The 13734-nt window shown below is 40.3% G+C and overlaps 1 protein-coding gene across 1 annotated transcript in view; it reads left to right on the top strand.

The window, feature by feature from the left end:
• Positions 1-553: 553 nt before the first annotated feature.
• Positions 554-13734, top strand: part of LOC135470822 (nucleolar protein 4-like) — a 43876-nt gene continuing 30695 nt past the window's right edge. The window contains exons 1-2 of the mRNA XM_064749865.1: positions 554-784; positions 10202-10339. Coding sequence (XP_064605935.1) covers positions 554-784; positions 10202-10339 — 369 coding nt within the window. The remainder of the gene's footprint in view (positions 785-10201; positions 10340-13734) is intronic.

Consider the following 13734-nt stretch of genomic DNA (forward strand, 5'->3'; position numbering starts at 1 on the left):
CACCCACCCACCCCTTACCCATAACGGTTCACTTTTGTCGGACAATTCCAGGACGGGACCCAGTATTTAACACGCTCCCAAAAGGTGGAATTCGACCTGAGCGATGCTGCAGCTATGGTATGCTGTACAGTGTTAATTAGACGAAAGACGGGCGGAGGCCGTCGGTGGTTGGTCGCAAGCTTGGGCTGGGCCACATCAGTTGCAGCCGGCATACAGACGTGAGAACGCTAATTGATGTGGCACGAACACATCCTGGTCTCCGATCGGGTTTAGGTTCCTGGGCGTAAATTGGAGACATCCTAGCAGAAGCGCCGATTTGTCGGCTACAGTGGTCTGCAGTCAGCCGGCCAGACAGGCGCCCAGTCCTTCCCTACGCTGTACTGAGCTTTAGCCCCAAACGGGATAAGGCCCGGCCGGACGCTTGGAAGAAGTTCTAGCGATGTCGACCACCCCGTCCTCGGCAGACCTGACTTCGGACATGTGTCCTGTGAAAGACAGCTTAGCCAACAACGGCTGCAGCGACCCACAAGATTTGCCCGAAAACAAAATGAGCATGTTTCAAACTTTTCAGTCGTGGGCATTGCGGAACTACGGGGACAGTGGGAAGACAAAAACGGTGACGAGAAGGAAATACGAGCGTATCATTAAAATATTGAACGGTGAAGAACAATCTACCGCGGAAAATTCCAAATTTCGTTTTTGGGTTAAGGCCAAAGGATTTCGTGTCGGTGGTGACAGAGAAGATGGAACCATGGGCTTTTTACACGTGCCAACCAGAGGACACGTAAGTCAATTTTGTCCATTCTATATACCTTAGAGCCGACTATGTTGTTATCAATAGGTGTACTAAAACTTTGTACTTGAGTGTAGGTTCATTTGTGCAGAATTTCCGGATTTATAAAACATCCAACAGTTTATTTTCCAACTTAAATTAAATGATCATTATACCGATAGTGGTAAATGTACTGTACTAATTAGCATTTACAATGTACATGTAGATTTTGCTACATTTTATGGAAGTAGGCCGCCAGTGTTCTCTCACTGCCAATGTATGCACAAAACCGAATGTCTCAAGGTAAGTGCTTGACACTTTTCATGCATGTGGTGCAGTCTGCGTACCAAAGGGTTCGTGTCTATGGGTTGCTGTGTTGACTTGATATCGAACCTAAGCCCTGTACCTTTTGGTGGGGAATCCCACGTGAGTACTAGATGCCAAACCGTCTCCTGGTGACATTACGGTGTGCGCCAACCCCAATTCTACTTCTGTTCGCGTCTGTTAGAATCAACTCTCAGGAGAACCAAGAAACGATTTTTAATTTTTTTCTTCTAAAGCTTATTTAAAAAGCTGGAAACAGGCTATGCCCGAAAAAAATACACAGTAGCTTAGTTGAATGGCGTTGTATATCGGACATTTGGCGGAGTTTCTCCCTGACAAATTCAATCCTAGTCCGTCCCACTGACGGCTTGGATCAATACAGGCATATTTGGCTAGTTCCAGCACTAGCGATACCTCGGACCACAGTCTTCTACTTCTTCATGCATGCAATGACAGCCCAGAGGTAAGAGCTAGCGGTCGATATGAAGATTTGAAGCCCCACAGACGACCCTTCATCATTCGCCCGCCAGATAATGAAGAAATGTTAGCGGACTTCACGTTTTTTTTTTACATCTGTTACGTGAAAGAAATTGCGGTGTTGCATGCCATCTCCGCGCCCTTTCTTTACGCGCCGTTTTTCTTCAGTTTGGACAACAGAACAGCTGGTTTAAACTTTAGCGCATATGTAAAACCCGCATGTTTTCTTTTTGCCACCAGTGCAACACTTTCCTACGTTCTTGGAAATGGTTTTGCCATGGTAAAATGGAGAAAAAAAGAATTTCACAAAACTTTTATTTTAATATTTGAATCCTGCATAGCCCTACTTCCCATGGGAGAACGACTAGTAGGGAGTTAAAATCATATTCACGCCTAATCGACGTAAATTTATTATTTTTACCGAAAGGCGCTGGCTTGGCACAGGACGCAAGTTTGAGCTCACCTTGTGGCCAGTCGGTGGGGAATCGATGCAAAGTCTGCAAGCCGCGTTCACACAGGCCGTGCTAGGAAATGAACTTTGGGGGAGATTTACTCTGCGTCCATGCTCCCTAGAGCTTGTCACATCCAGGGGCACTTTTGACCAGAATACAATCTTTTGGAAGGTGATGGGGCGACGAGAATGGACAGGGATGAATCAGCTGTGCTGTCAGCTCTAGGCGGGACACTTGCCATGAATCACCATATAATTTGCTAGAGTACCTTTGCTTTCATTTTAGCAATATATAGATCGAGCTTTGAAGCCACATTGTTTTTTGATTTTGAAGACAATGTTTGGAAGAAACATGCGTTTTCTGTATGGACTTGAATTGTTACAAACTGCAAAGTGCTCCATCGTTGAACCCTTACTATTCTACGTTAGGAAAAAGAGAGGAGAAAGACATTTTCTTGATTGATCAATGAACAGGGATACTGTTTTAAAATTAGCGTTAAAATCACAATAAGAAGATACTTAGGTGGCAGATTTTACAGATTTGTGCATTGGCAACTTCTAAATCAGGTACGGTTAGACGTTTTTCTAAACACAGGATGCAACGCGGTGAATTTCACACGTATTATTCTTTTGTTTCAGAATTCGAACAGGACGCTATCTTTGTTACGTCCTTCTGTCTCTCTTAAATTCATTTTGTCCTCGTTTGCTTAGAACTGGCTGCTTCATTTACCAACAGCTTACCACAAAGGTACAACATTATAACATTTTCCATTTTAAAATAATAGCCAACTCTGTAATTTTAGCTTGTGCACCTTGTTAAGCTTTGTTAATAAAATTCCACGTCGCATGGGTTTACAGAGTCCATGTGTCTGCACAGACATGGATAGGTTTGATGCAATTTTTACTCAGAATTTAGGCTATTTCCTTCTAGTTGGTGTGTAGAAATTAAGTAGAAAACTGCTGTTGAAATAAATAGAATAATGAAAAACCCAAAAAGAAAAAAAAAAAAACAAAAAAACACCTAAAGAGTAACTGTAACGCTTTTTTATCATAATATCTAACAAATGTATGTATGGCCATTGCCCTCTTCAAAATTTAGGTGTCCCTATAAGAAAATTTATTTATTTGATTGTTGTTTATGTCATACTCGAGAATTCATTTATAGGATGATTGTCATTTTTATGGGTGGGGGAAACGGGAGTTACTCAGAAGTATGTCCTCATGGCTCTTAAGGTTTGTAAAACTGATTTAAAATATTCAGATATGCGTTATACCTATTCGTGTCAGTGTGAACGTGAGCACCCAGTATAGCAACAGCTGAGTTCGATGGGACACTGCGGCTTCCACCATATCTAACCATGTATAGGACAGAGGTGAGTGTCTGGGAGCAGGAATGTTTGCTGGTTTGCTGGTGTACCACGCCTTTTATCTTGCCCCTCCCATCAGTAAGCCTGTGAATCAATCGAGGGTGAAGAAGTGGAAATCAAAGGCTATGTGTCTACACCTGTGAACGGCAGCCTCTTAGAGAATGTCGACTATCCTGTGCATTGTGCGGTGAGCTTTGTGTACTCGCCAAGGGGAAATACCGGTGGCTGGTTATTATGGCGATGTACATACGAGTCCCAGTAGTTTCCATGGTAACGCGCTATGATTACAGCTTTTACGTGGCTGAAGAATTTAAGCTAATTAGGCACCTTAGGACGTTTTGTTCAACACGATAGCTAGCTGGCGTTTCGGAGAGCTACGATCGGCCGAGTGCATTGCCTCCCTAGATGACGATGTTTTAGCTGGAAGGCCCTCTAAGAGAAAGATGTAAAGAAAAACGAAAAGAAAAAAAAACAGGCCTAACCATTAAATTGCTCTTCGTTCATGGCTCGGCTTGTATGCATGGGGTGGGGCGTACACGTGAAGCCAGCTAGTCACTGGTACCTTGCACACAACAAACCAAGGATGGGATTGTCAATAACTTGAACTGGGGGCGATGGCGATCCATCCCGAATCTTTGGAGAGTTCCATCAGGAGTGTAAGGACAAGACAATAGACATGGTCTTGGGCTGTCACGTTTCATAACATTATACTCTTCTACATCCAAACCCCATCATCTTGTCACCATGGTAACTGGGACAGCGCTATCCGGTGAGCTCTGCTGGGACTAGCCGACTCTTCCAGCATCTGCCAGTGGCACAGCGAAATCTAATGAATTCTTTAGGTCCGCCCCGGGCCATCCCCGTGCCGAGGTCTCTTCTTATCAAAGCTACCCTCCAATTATAATCCACAATGGTCCCATGAAGGAGACGTCGGTGGAAAAGCAGGCCGGCAATCACCGGACGCCGACGCCGGGCAAAGTCTTGTCTGAAGGACATTGCAGACTGGTTCCGTCTTCTGTGATCTTCAACATGTCTTCGTGTCGCCGGCCCCTGTCCCGCACATAGATTTATACCTCTCCGGACGTCTGCATCCACAACCCTTGTCTGCATCCACTGTCCTGTGCGTTCACCCTTTCACAAAAACATAGATGTACATATCCATGAGGGATAATCTATTTCTGTTAAGTTCTTTGTCCCTTACAGTTTAATAGCAATTGATTTCGAAGATATTGTGTAGAGTTCTCCACGGTTTGGGGCTCTTCAGAAGCATCCTTGGTGGTGTAAAATTTTAAGTGTCGATGTTTTTTTGTAACTGTTCGTTTTTCACGGGCTTGGTGTCAAATCAATGTTGCGTTTACCATTTTTTGTTCGTGTGACAACAGTGCCTCATTACACCAGGCCGAATATTTTTAGTGCTGCCTCACTAGTAGGCCATGTCAAAAGACATCAAACATGACGCATTTCCCATGAACACTATATTTATATACATGACTGTCATGACATGACTGTCCAGTATTTGATAAATGCCCCTTTAGTACGATTGCCCATTTTCAAATCAGGTTGAACCTGAGTTTCCATCTTACTACACGTTTGCTTGTCCTTAAACTCATTTTCTCATATTTAATTTTTGACACAGAATCTAGTATTCTCATAAATGATTTTAAACAACTGTTGATGAAGTACAGCTCTAGGATCAGATGCCAGTCAGCGTCTCGGATAGCACATCTGCTCTCGACTCACCTGACCAACGACTGTTAGTGGACGAAGCATAGATCAACCTCAGCTCCCTTCTCGTTATTGATTTTTTCTGTCGCCATATCGATATTGTCATTCATCTATATATAAGTATATATCCACACATATACATGCTGGTATTCAACCAAATTCTCCAAAATTTTTTATATAAACTTTCTAGACAATTTTGTGTACTTAAGGAAGTTGATTTCAGACTTTACATTGGCTACAAGAACATTTGTTCAAAAAGTGCTTACTTTCCCCCCATAGTTATTTGCTTTTTGCTCACCTATCACAATCGTTTTTCGAAGGGTAGTAATTAGCCCATGCTCATAGTGATTGTTTATCTTTGTCCTTCCGTGACGAACTGCTAATTCCAGACCATAGATAACAAAGCTTGGTTTTCTCGTTCAAGACCCAAAGCGCCATGCTGGGTACCTCTGTGAACAACGATGCTAATAATTACCTAGAGGTAATGAATGTAATCCGTTAAACGGTACCAGTAAAAATCAAATAAGCTTGATGATGTAAATAGTTTAATTTTTAGCACTTTCATGTTTTCTAGTATAAACCAGAATTGTTTACATGCGTTTTTAGGCTTGTCAAAATAGTAATAATAGCAACACAGCGCCTATTCCTTTCATTTCCGTATCCTCTTTCGAAGCGGAGTTCAACTCGCTGCCCTCTTACTAATATACAGCTGGACTTTTTTGAGGTTTCTAATGATAGATTCACCTCTTTGTGTCTACTTTATTGTTTCATGGATGTACAACTAAAGGAAAGGTTTCACAGGTAAATATCATAATTACAAAATATTTTATCAGTCTAACATATTTCTAAAGCCCACTGTTATGCTAAGTAATTGATCTGCTCATTACCATGACTCGATCAACATAAATGTTCCTCGTATATACAATTTTTGAACGAAAAAATATAAGAGCTCAAGAAGTTAAAGTTAACATTGAACCGTTTTCTGATATTCATGTTATCCCGTTCAGAATTCTTGACATGCATGGAAACTCTCTTCCATTTCACGGCCTGCAAAATTCGATTTCAAAGCATGCATGTAATCGCAGTGCAGTTTCGGGACATGCGTATAAGTCGGTTCTATTTCCAAACGCACATGTAATCCTGGTTTGGTATCCATAAAATCGGCATTTGGCGTGCTTGGAAATCTCTTCGACAACTTATGTCTGCATAGTGTGAGGTGGCAGGGATAAACGGCAATGTTGTCTGGAATTTACCAGCGCCCGTTGCACACTCTCTCAAGGCTGTCCTTTACTCAAGGCTATTTTTCGATACACTGTAATCATACAAGGCCGGATTCAACGCATTGCCCTCTGCTGGAATATAGGTGAAGGATGAATCTGTGGTAGAGACATCGGGCCTGGCTTTTATCTTGATATATTTAAATAGAAGCCCGTCATAGACACCCCAAATTAAAAACTGGGTTTTTGCCTTTCCAGGTGTGTCTTGCCTTAGACAAAGGACAGACAACTGGAACAGCATCTTTGTTCGCGGCGCTATGGGTGCATACGTGAGTTAATGTTCTTAGAATCTACTCGTGTTGTTCACTACAGCGTGTGGGAGTCTCCCTTGTAAAATCGGTAACACCCAGTTGGATGCAACACGTGAGTTGAGCAGGCTGCCGCTGTGAACTGAAACTGGGACAAGTCCGGGATTCCGTGAGACACCGCATCAATTACCTCCCAGGCTGCCACATGTTAATATGATGTTCTCTACTCAGTCTGTCCATATAGACGAAAGCATACCCGTGGCCCGTTTCTCAAGTTGCAGGGCTCCCTTTTCTCAGGGTCCAGGCCCGGGGGTCCCGGCTGCTATATCACAGCCATATTGATGGGCTGTCAGGTATACTCTGTCGTACCCATCTGAGGCTTGTCCACCGAGTCCGCCAAATGATGGGCCTTCGCAAACTGCCAAGACAAGCGATGAATAATTTAGCACGGGAAAGGCTTCATTGTCGGCACGGGAAATCTAATGGGTTGCTATCTAAACTGTGCGCTGACACATGGTTGAATGTGGCGATTTAAACCCCCATATCCGTTCCAAAAACCACCCCATGCTCGGAAGTTACATGGAGGCATGGGTTTAACGTTTTCTCATTTTAGTTAAGCGCCTCAACTTGTCTGGATATTCCGCACAATACATGGCAAAAGGACACGATTCCGTTCTAGGTTTCGATGACAAAGTGTCAAACCTCAAAAGTGTTTTCTAATATGTCATATAACCCTACGTACATACAGAATAGTATAAAACACAATAGCTGAGTCCGCTACCTCAGACATCTACTGAATTTAAAGAAAAAGTCACGTTGATTTGCCTAAGCGTATAAACAAGTTGTAAAGAATGCAGTTGGATTTTGTCTGATACATATATATGTTCTTTAGAAAGTTTAATGTATTTCTCTTCCAAAAGATCGTTTTACATGCATATTGCCTATATTGTAGCCTATACCATGACCGTGCCGGAATAATACAGGGGTTCTAAATTATCATGGAACCTTTAGCAACCGATACGAGTCCCTGTCCTATGTGTGTGAGCAGTGCTCGCGGTTATACAGTGTCATCTGTTAAAACTCAAATCAGCGGAGTGCCCAGCCGTTTGAAGTCAAACCTGATGTACATAACAGTAGCTGATTATATTGATATTATAAGTAAGGCAGAGTCGATAATTTTACAGATTTATGAACTGCGAACCCGGTAGAAATAAAAGTTGACCGTCAAATTTATATCATCATATAAGTCATGCAACATGGACCACTCATGTGTCAACATTGGCCATTCACGACTCAAAATCCCCAACGAGATGATACACAACATAGGCCATAAAAATGATTACTGTAAAGTGTTATTTTGTAAAATAAGTTTTCAGTTTTCTCTTTTTTTCTAGAACCCTACGTCCTTTAAATGGTTATCACCATTGTGCCAGTTGGTTGTATGAAGGCTAGGACAATTATCTGAATATTGAAATAGGCTATGATTAAGTCTCCTACGATGCTAAATCACCTCTATGAAATCAATGGAAATCATTCCAAACACCATACTGATCTAAAAGTTATTTAGAGACTGCCATCCAGCAGCCAACACCTTGTCCAGGGTCGACCAGTTAAATATAGTAGCATAAACCAGGGAGATATTACAAGGTTTTATGTTTTGCCATCTTCCCTAGATACGGGACAAAAATGCTATCGTTTGATTGTCACAACAGTTTTATTGACACATTGTGACCTCATTGTTTACGTACCATTCATCTTTGTGATTAGTTGGTTCCACTCAAAATTATTGTTATTAATCACGTGGTCTCTCTATGTATGCATAGATGTCCATAACACACGTTTGTGCTCTGTCATCTAAATGCGTTGTCTAAGTATTGTCCAAGTGTTGGGCAAGTAAAGTTTATTCCCTGGACACGTAATGATATTTTAAAGCCTGATAGAACGGCTGTACTCCATTCCTCGAAAATGTACATGTATACAGGTCAACCCATAGACATTGAACTTGAAAATCTTTCAACTTCCTTGCGCGAGTCAGTACTATATATATGTGGGCAATATCACTGCCTTTCTACAAAATGGTGTAACTGATGTTGAAAGTGGCAGTACATCATATTCAAATGTCGATGCAATTGGGATGTAAAGTTTTAAGTATGCAAAGAAATACGCAAATTTATTTTTCATTTCCATAAACATGTTTAGTATGATAAACTCTGGGAAAGTCAATTCGATTGCTGTTTGAAGATAGGTTTATATCGTGCTAATGCTTCTTGCATCCAGGAAACCTAGATGAATCCCATATTGCTTTGGTTCGCAACTGTTCCTTTAGGATGCTCAGTAGCTGTGATACACGAGGTATTGGCTCAATCCGGACCGAGATCAGGGAAAATTCGAGATCCCCTTGCCTGCTCGGTTTCCGGCGACTTGGTGGCAATAAGGGTTCGTACGGCCGTTAATATAGATGATCTAACATGAGTTTCGTTGGAAATCATTTGGCTGCCCTCATAGGATTTGCTCATAGGATTTGCTCTGCATGCGTCAGATATAACAAAGGTATGATGGTATATGACAAGTTACTACTAGAGGCTGGTGATGGCCTTCAGACACTATTTTCCGACCTTTGATTTGACCACCTTCGTATAAGTGAAATAATCTAAAGAAGAACATTAAAATTCGGCAATAAGTCACTAATCAAATAAAGAAATAAATAAATGAAAGAACATTGAAGGTTTCTCATGAAGGCCCGGCAGACATTCCGTAGTACAAGTTTCGAGTGTTATAAGATGTATATTTAAAATTCTTTTTTTTTTTTACATTTGTTGTCAACGCCATACCCAAGGCTTTTTCACAGGCGGTCGCTACCAACCTGTGTCAAGTTACTCACAAACTCACTTGCTGCATACAGCTAGCTATGTATACCACATTGATGAGAGACAGGTGGTCTTCAATGAAAGTTAGACGGCGCCAACAGCCACAAGCGCCGTCTTCGGCTTGCTGTCACTAAGACCCGACGAATAGTGAGAGCAGTAGTAAAAATTCTCCGTCCAAGACAGTATGTGAACCCGCACTTCGTGTGTCCTGGCTATTGAAAGGCGCACACCTTAACTGTATATGCTCGGTTGGGACTATTTCCAACGAGAAACGTTGCTGATGGGGAACCTTTAACATTTTCTCCAACGTTTATCTGTTGTGATATTTTGATGGTATATGCTTTTCACTTTCAGTGATATCGTGATGGTTTATATGCGATTCACCTTAAGTGGTACCATGATGGTTTATATGTGGTTCACCTTGAGTGGTATCATGATGGCATATGTGGTTCGCCTTCAGTGGTACCATGATAACATATGCTGTTCACTCTGTGTTGTACCATGATGGTATAAACGTTTCACCTAGAGTGGTATCATCGTGGTATAAGCACAACTTTTTTCAGGGAGATGGAATTGGGCTTGACAAGGGATATATATACATATGTATATATATATATATATATATATATATATATATATATATATATATATATATATATATATATATATATATATAAGCAAAACTTTTTTCAGGGAGACGGAATTGGGCTTGACAAGGGATTCAAAAGAGTTGCGATTGTGGAAGATTTCTTCGACATTATATATAATGTGCACGTGGAGATGGACGGAAGAGGGGGAAAGCACGCTGGACAAAAACGGACGTACAGAGCGGTGAGTTCCATTCGTTAATTTTATTCACAAACATTTCACGCCACATACAAGAAAATATTAAAATTAGTATATAGACTCAAATTGCATAAGAAATTGAGGGAAATCAACTCAATCGCCTGATTAAACTTACACCGTAAACCAAACCGTATATGTTTTTATAACTGAATTTACATTTGGTTAAACATATAAACATGTAAAATTAATCAAGACCTTCAAAATTATACGACCGAATATATATGTAGTAAAGTAGAAATCTACTTAAAAACATTCCACTGAGAGCTTATTAGCTAAATTAATAAAAAAGTATTGAAAGAAAATGAAAACCTAACTGAACACACACACACACACAAAAAAATGGTGACTTTACGAAATGTGACCAAACAAATCTAACAACGCATATTCATAAAAATGAATAATGTATCGCTTGGCGTTCATAATGCGCAGCTGAAAAACGTTTACAAAGACTACTCTTTTTCTACTGAAATAATCAGGAATAGATGTCGGGCCAATTTTAACTGTACACACATAGTTCTGATTTTATATTTAACCTATGTGGTTACATGGCTATTTGTTAAATATGTAGCCATTGGATTTCCTTTAGAAATTGTCTACTGCACGCCTGTAATATTTGGATGTATCCTCCAGAACCTCCTTGCTATCCCAGGTGTACAACTATCGGCAGGATTACCTCAACATACCACTGTTAAGAGTATCGATCGGCCATGGCCAGCACATGTAGTGTGCGGCATTGGTTTATGAGAGGCGCATTACGGGTGGGCAATGGGTACTTTTTGCTGACAACACTGATTTTAGTGAAGATTTATTCCAGTCCTTTAGCTGCTATGCTGTTCCTGAACATAGGGGTCAGCAAAAACTGACACTTACTTATATCTAACTGGCCCTTTTATTTATTTATTTTGTGTCGAATCCTTCCATTATCAATAAGTAAGTGAGTCTCTCTTACACAATGAAATTTGAAATTCTACCCCTTAAAGCACAGTCTTGTTATATGTTTGCTTTGAAAGTGTGTAAGATAGTTTGTGTTGTTTTTGCAGTATCATCATGTTAATTTTTGTTCTTATTCTGAAACCCGCATAGTTTCTATACCTTCATTTGTTCTTGTCGCCGATGTGACAGTAAGAAAAATTATCAGTTTTTCAGACTGGATATGAGATAAACGACATATAGTGCGTAAAGACTGTCATTCTCAGCTAGAAAATGCTTGAACCCGGGTTAAAACCAATGCCCAAATGTAACGCGGGCTTTTTACTCTAATAATACAGCACATCCTCTTCTTAACAGATTTTATGTTTGAAATAATTAAAGTTAAATACCTTTTAAGAGATTCTTCATACAAGACATTTTCGATGAATAGCAATAGCTTGACATTTTGACTTAATAGTTTAAACGTAATTTTATCTGTAAACGTTTTTATATTGATTGGCGTGATAAATATTTTGTGAGATTTACGCGAGCCTGTCGTATTTCCACGTTAATTGCATTCTCTAAATCTCAGCAATGACCAATCGTTGTTCAGTAGTTATGGGAGAACAGAGTGAATGCTAACTGCCCAATGTAAATGACAAGTAGTTTTTCAAAATTTTATTTCTGTATAAAACATTTTGTTTCAGAAAACACGTGTACTATTCCTTGTGTTCCTTGTCTTCCCAGTTTGCGTCAAAGCAAGGGAGAAAACTCGACTCGTAACAGGTTACATATTTTGTAGGCGCCGATTTCCGTGGATGGACCGTTGTCATTTTAAATCTGATGGCAAATCTGCAATCGAACTTTCCGGACATCACGTTTACCCTATAAATAAATTAATTTAGTAAATATTTATTGGAAGGAGATCACCGCTGAAAATGTAGGCACTGATGATTTTCATTGAATAAAAGCAATGCGCCAAAGGGAAAAAATGTTAATCCATAGCTCGTTCTGTAGGTAAATTTAACGTCCTGAGAGCTCCTGTTGGTTAATACAACACATGAAAGTAATGACATTGTATATTCATCTTAATAAATCTCAGGGAGGGCTAATTCGGCACGTTGAGCTGATTTTAATCACAGAATAAGGACGTGTCAATTTGAAAAAGTGATATTTCACACCCCCTCTGGCGATGCCTCCTTTGGATATGCGACAGAATCTGCGCTGGTGTTTCCCAACTTGTTCACAAATGTTGAAACTATGGTTTAATTTCGGATGGCGAAGATATATTTTTAAAATTTTCAGTCTTCTCACCTTTTGTTAGAAACTGGTTTTGTCTTTATATTTTATTTTTGCTTTTAACCTTTGATACTCTCAGCAGCCACGAAGGGTAGACTATAGACGCTGATTAAAATGAAGATATTAATTAGACAATTGTGCACCTCATGCACAAAAAAAACCCCTGAACTATAATACTGACGTTAGAAGTGAAATGAAAAACAAATGAATCTAGATTCTCCTAAATAGAAAAAAAAATGTCCTTTGTTTTTGGTGACCGGGAAGTTTATTTGTATGACACTTTCAACAACGACGCCGTCTTATGCTTATTTCTGTTCCGCACACACACACACACACACACACAACAAATCCCGCTCGTTTGCACCCGCAGTTGTAAACAGTGTTGCCGAGGGGAGACAACTCTTGTAGACACCGCTGCTACTTCCTTCAATCACAGATCAACTGTCTAATTCGGCTTCAGAGTAAAACAAGAAGTGGGAAAATCTGTCTTATTAGGATCGTATAGGAAGTTACTATACATATGCTTTTAACTCAGAGCGCAAGACAGGTTGACGTATAAACCAATTATCGGATCCGGTGACTTGAGCATAAATCAGGGCCAGTAGGGGTTCAAAAATTTGGTTAAATGTCAACAAGTAGGCCTAGTGGCGCAAAGTTCTTATGGTCAGAGTGCGTGAGGAAATAAACACTGTGTGAAATGCTTTATTTCCTGACTATTAAATAACTTATAAAGCTTTTAAGTTGATTTTGGTCGGGTTTTTTTTCATCATCGAAACATCTTGTCTATTACCATGCTAATTTAAGGATGACGGAAGAAAATGTCACATACGCGTTAAACATCAAAATAGTATTTAGGGCTGTTTATCATTTCTATTCGCCAACATTACCTCATCAGTAGTAGAATTAACCCACGGGAAATAACCGTCTTCCTTCCATCAAGGCTGTTACTGAGCTAAAGGCTTCCTGACCTCCCTTGCTTCACTGTACATATGAATGTGTTCAGAAGCCTTCTCTTCCAACAGCCAATTGCATTGCGCCCTGCGTACTTCCGCCAGGGGATTTTCAGCCAGTCATAATTTATCGCCTGTTATAAGTATCTACTTCCTTCTTTTGAAACAAATGTATGTGGGTTTGGATCCAGTTTATTCTTTGACAGAACATTAGAAAACAGT

This window comes from Liolophura sinensis, chromosome 7 (genome assembly GCF_032854445.1).
Source record: "Liolophura sinensis isolate JHLJ2023 chromosome 7, CUHK_Ljap_v2, whole genome shotgun sequence".
Lineage (NCBI taxonomy): Eukaryota > Metazoa > Mollusca > Polyplacophora > Chitonida > Chitonidae > Liolophura > Liolophura sinensis.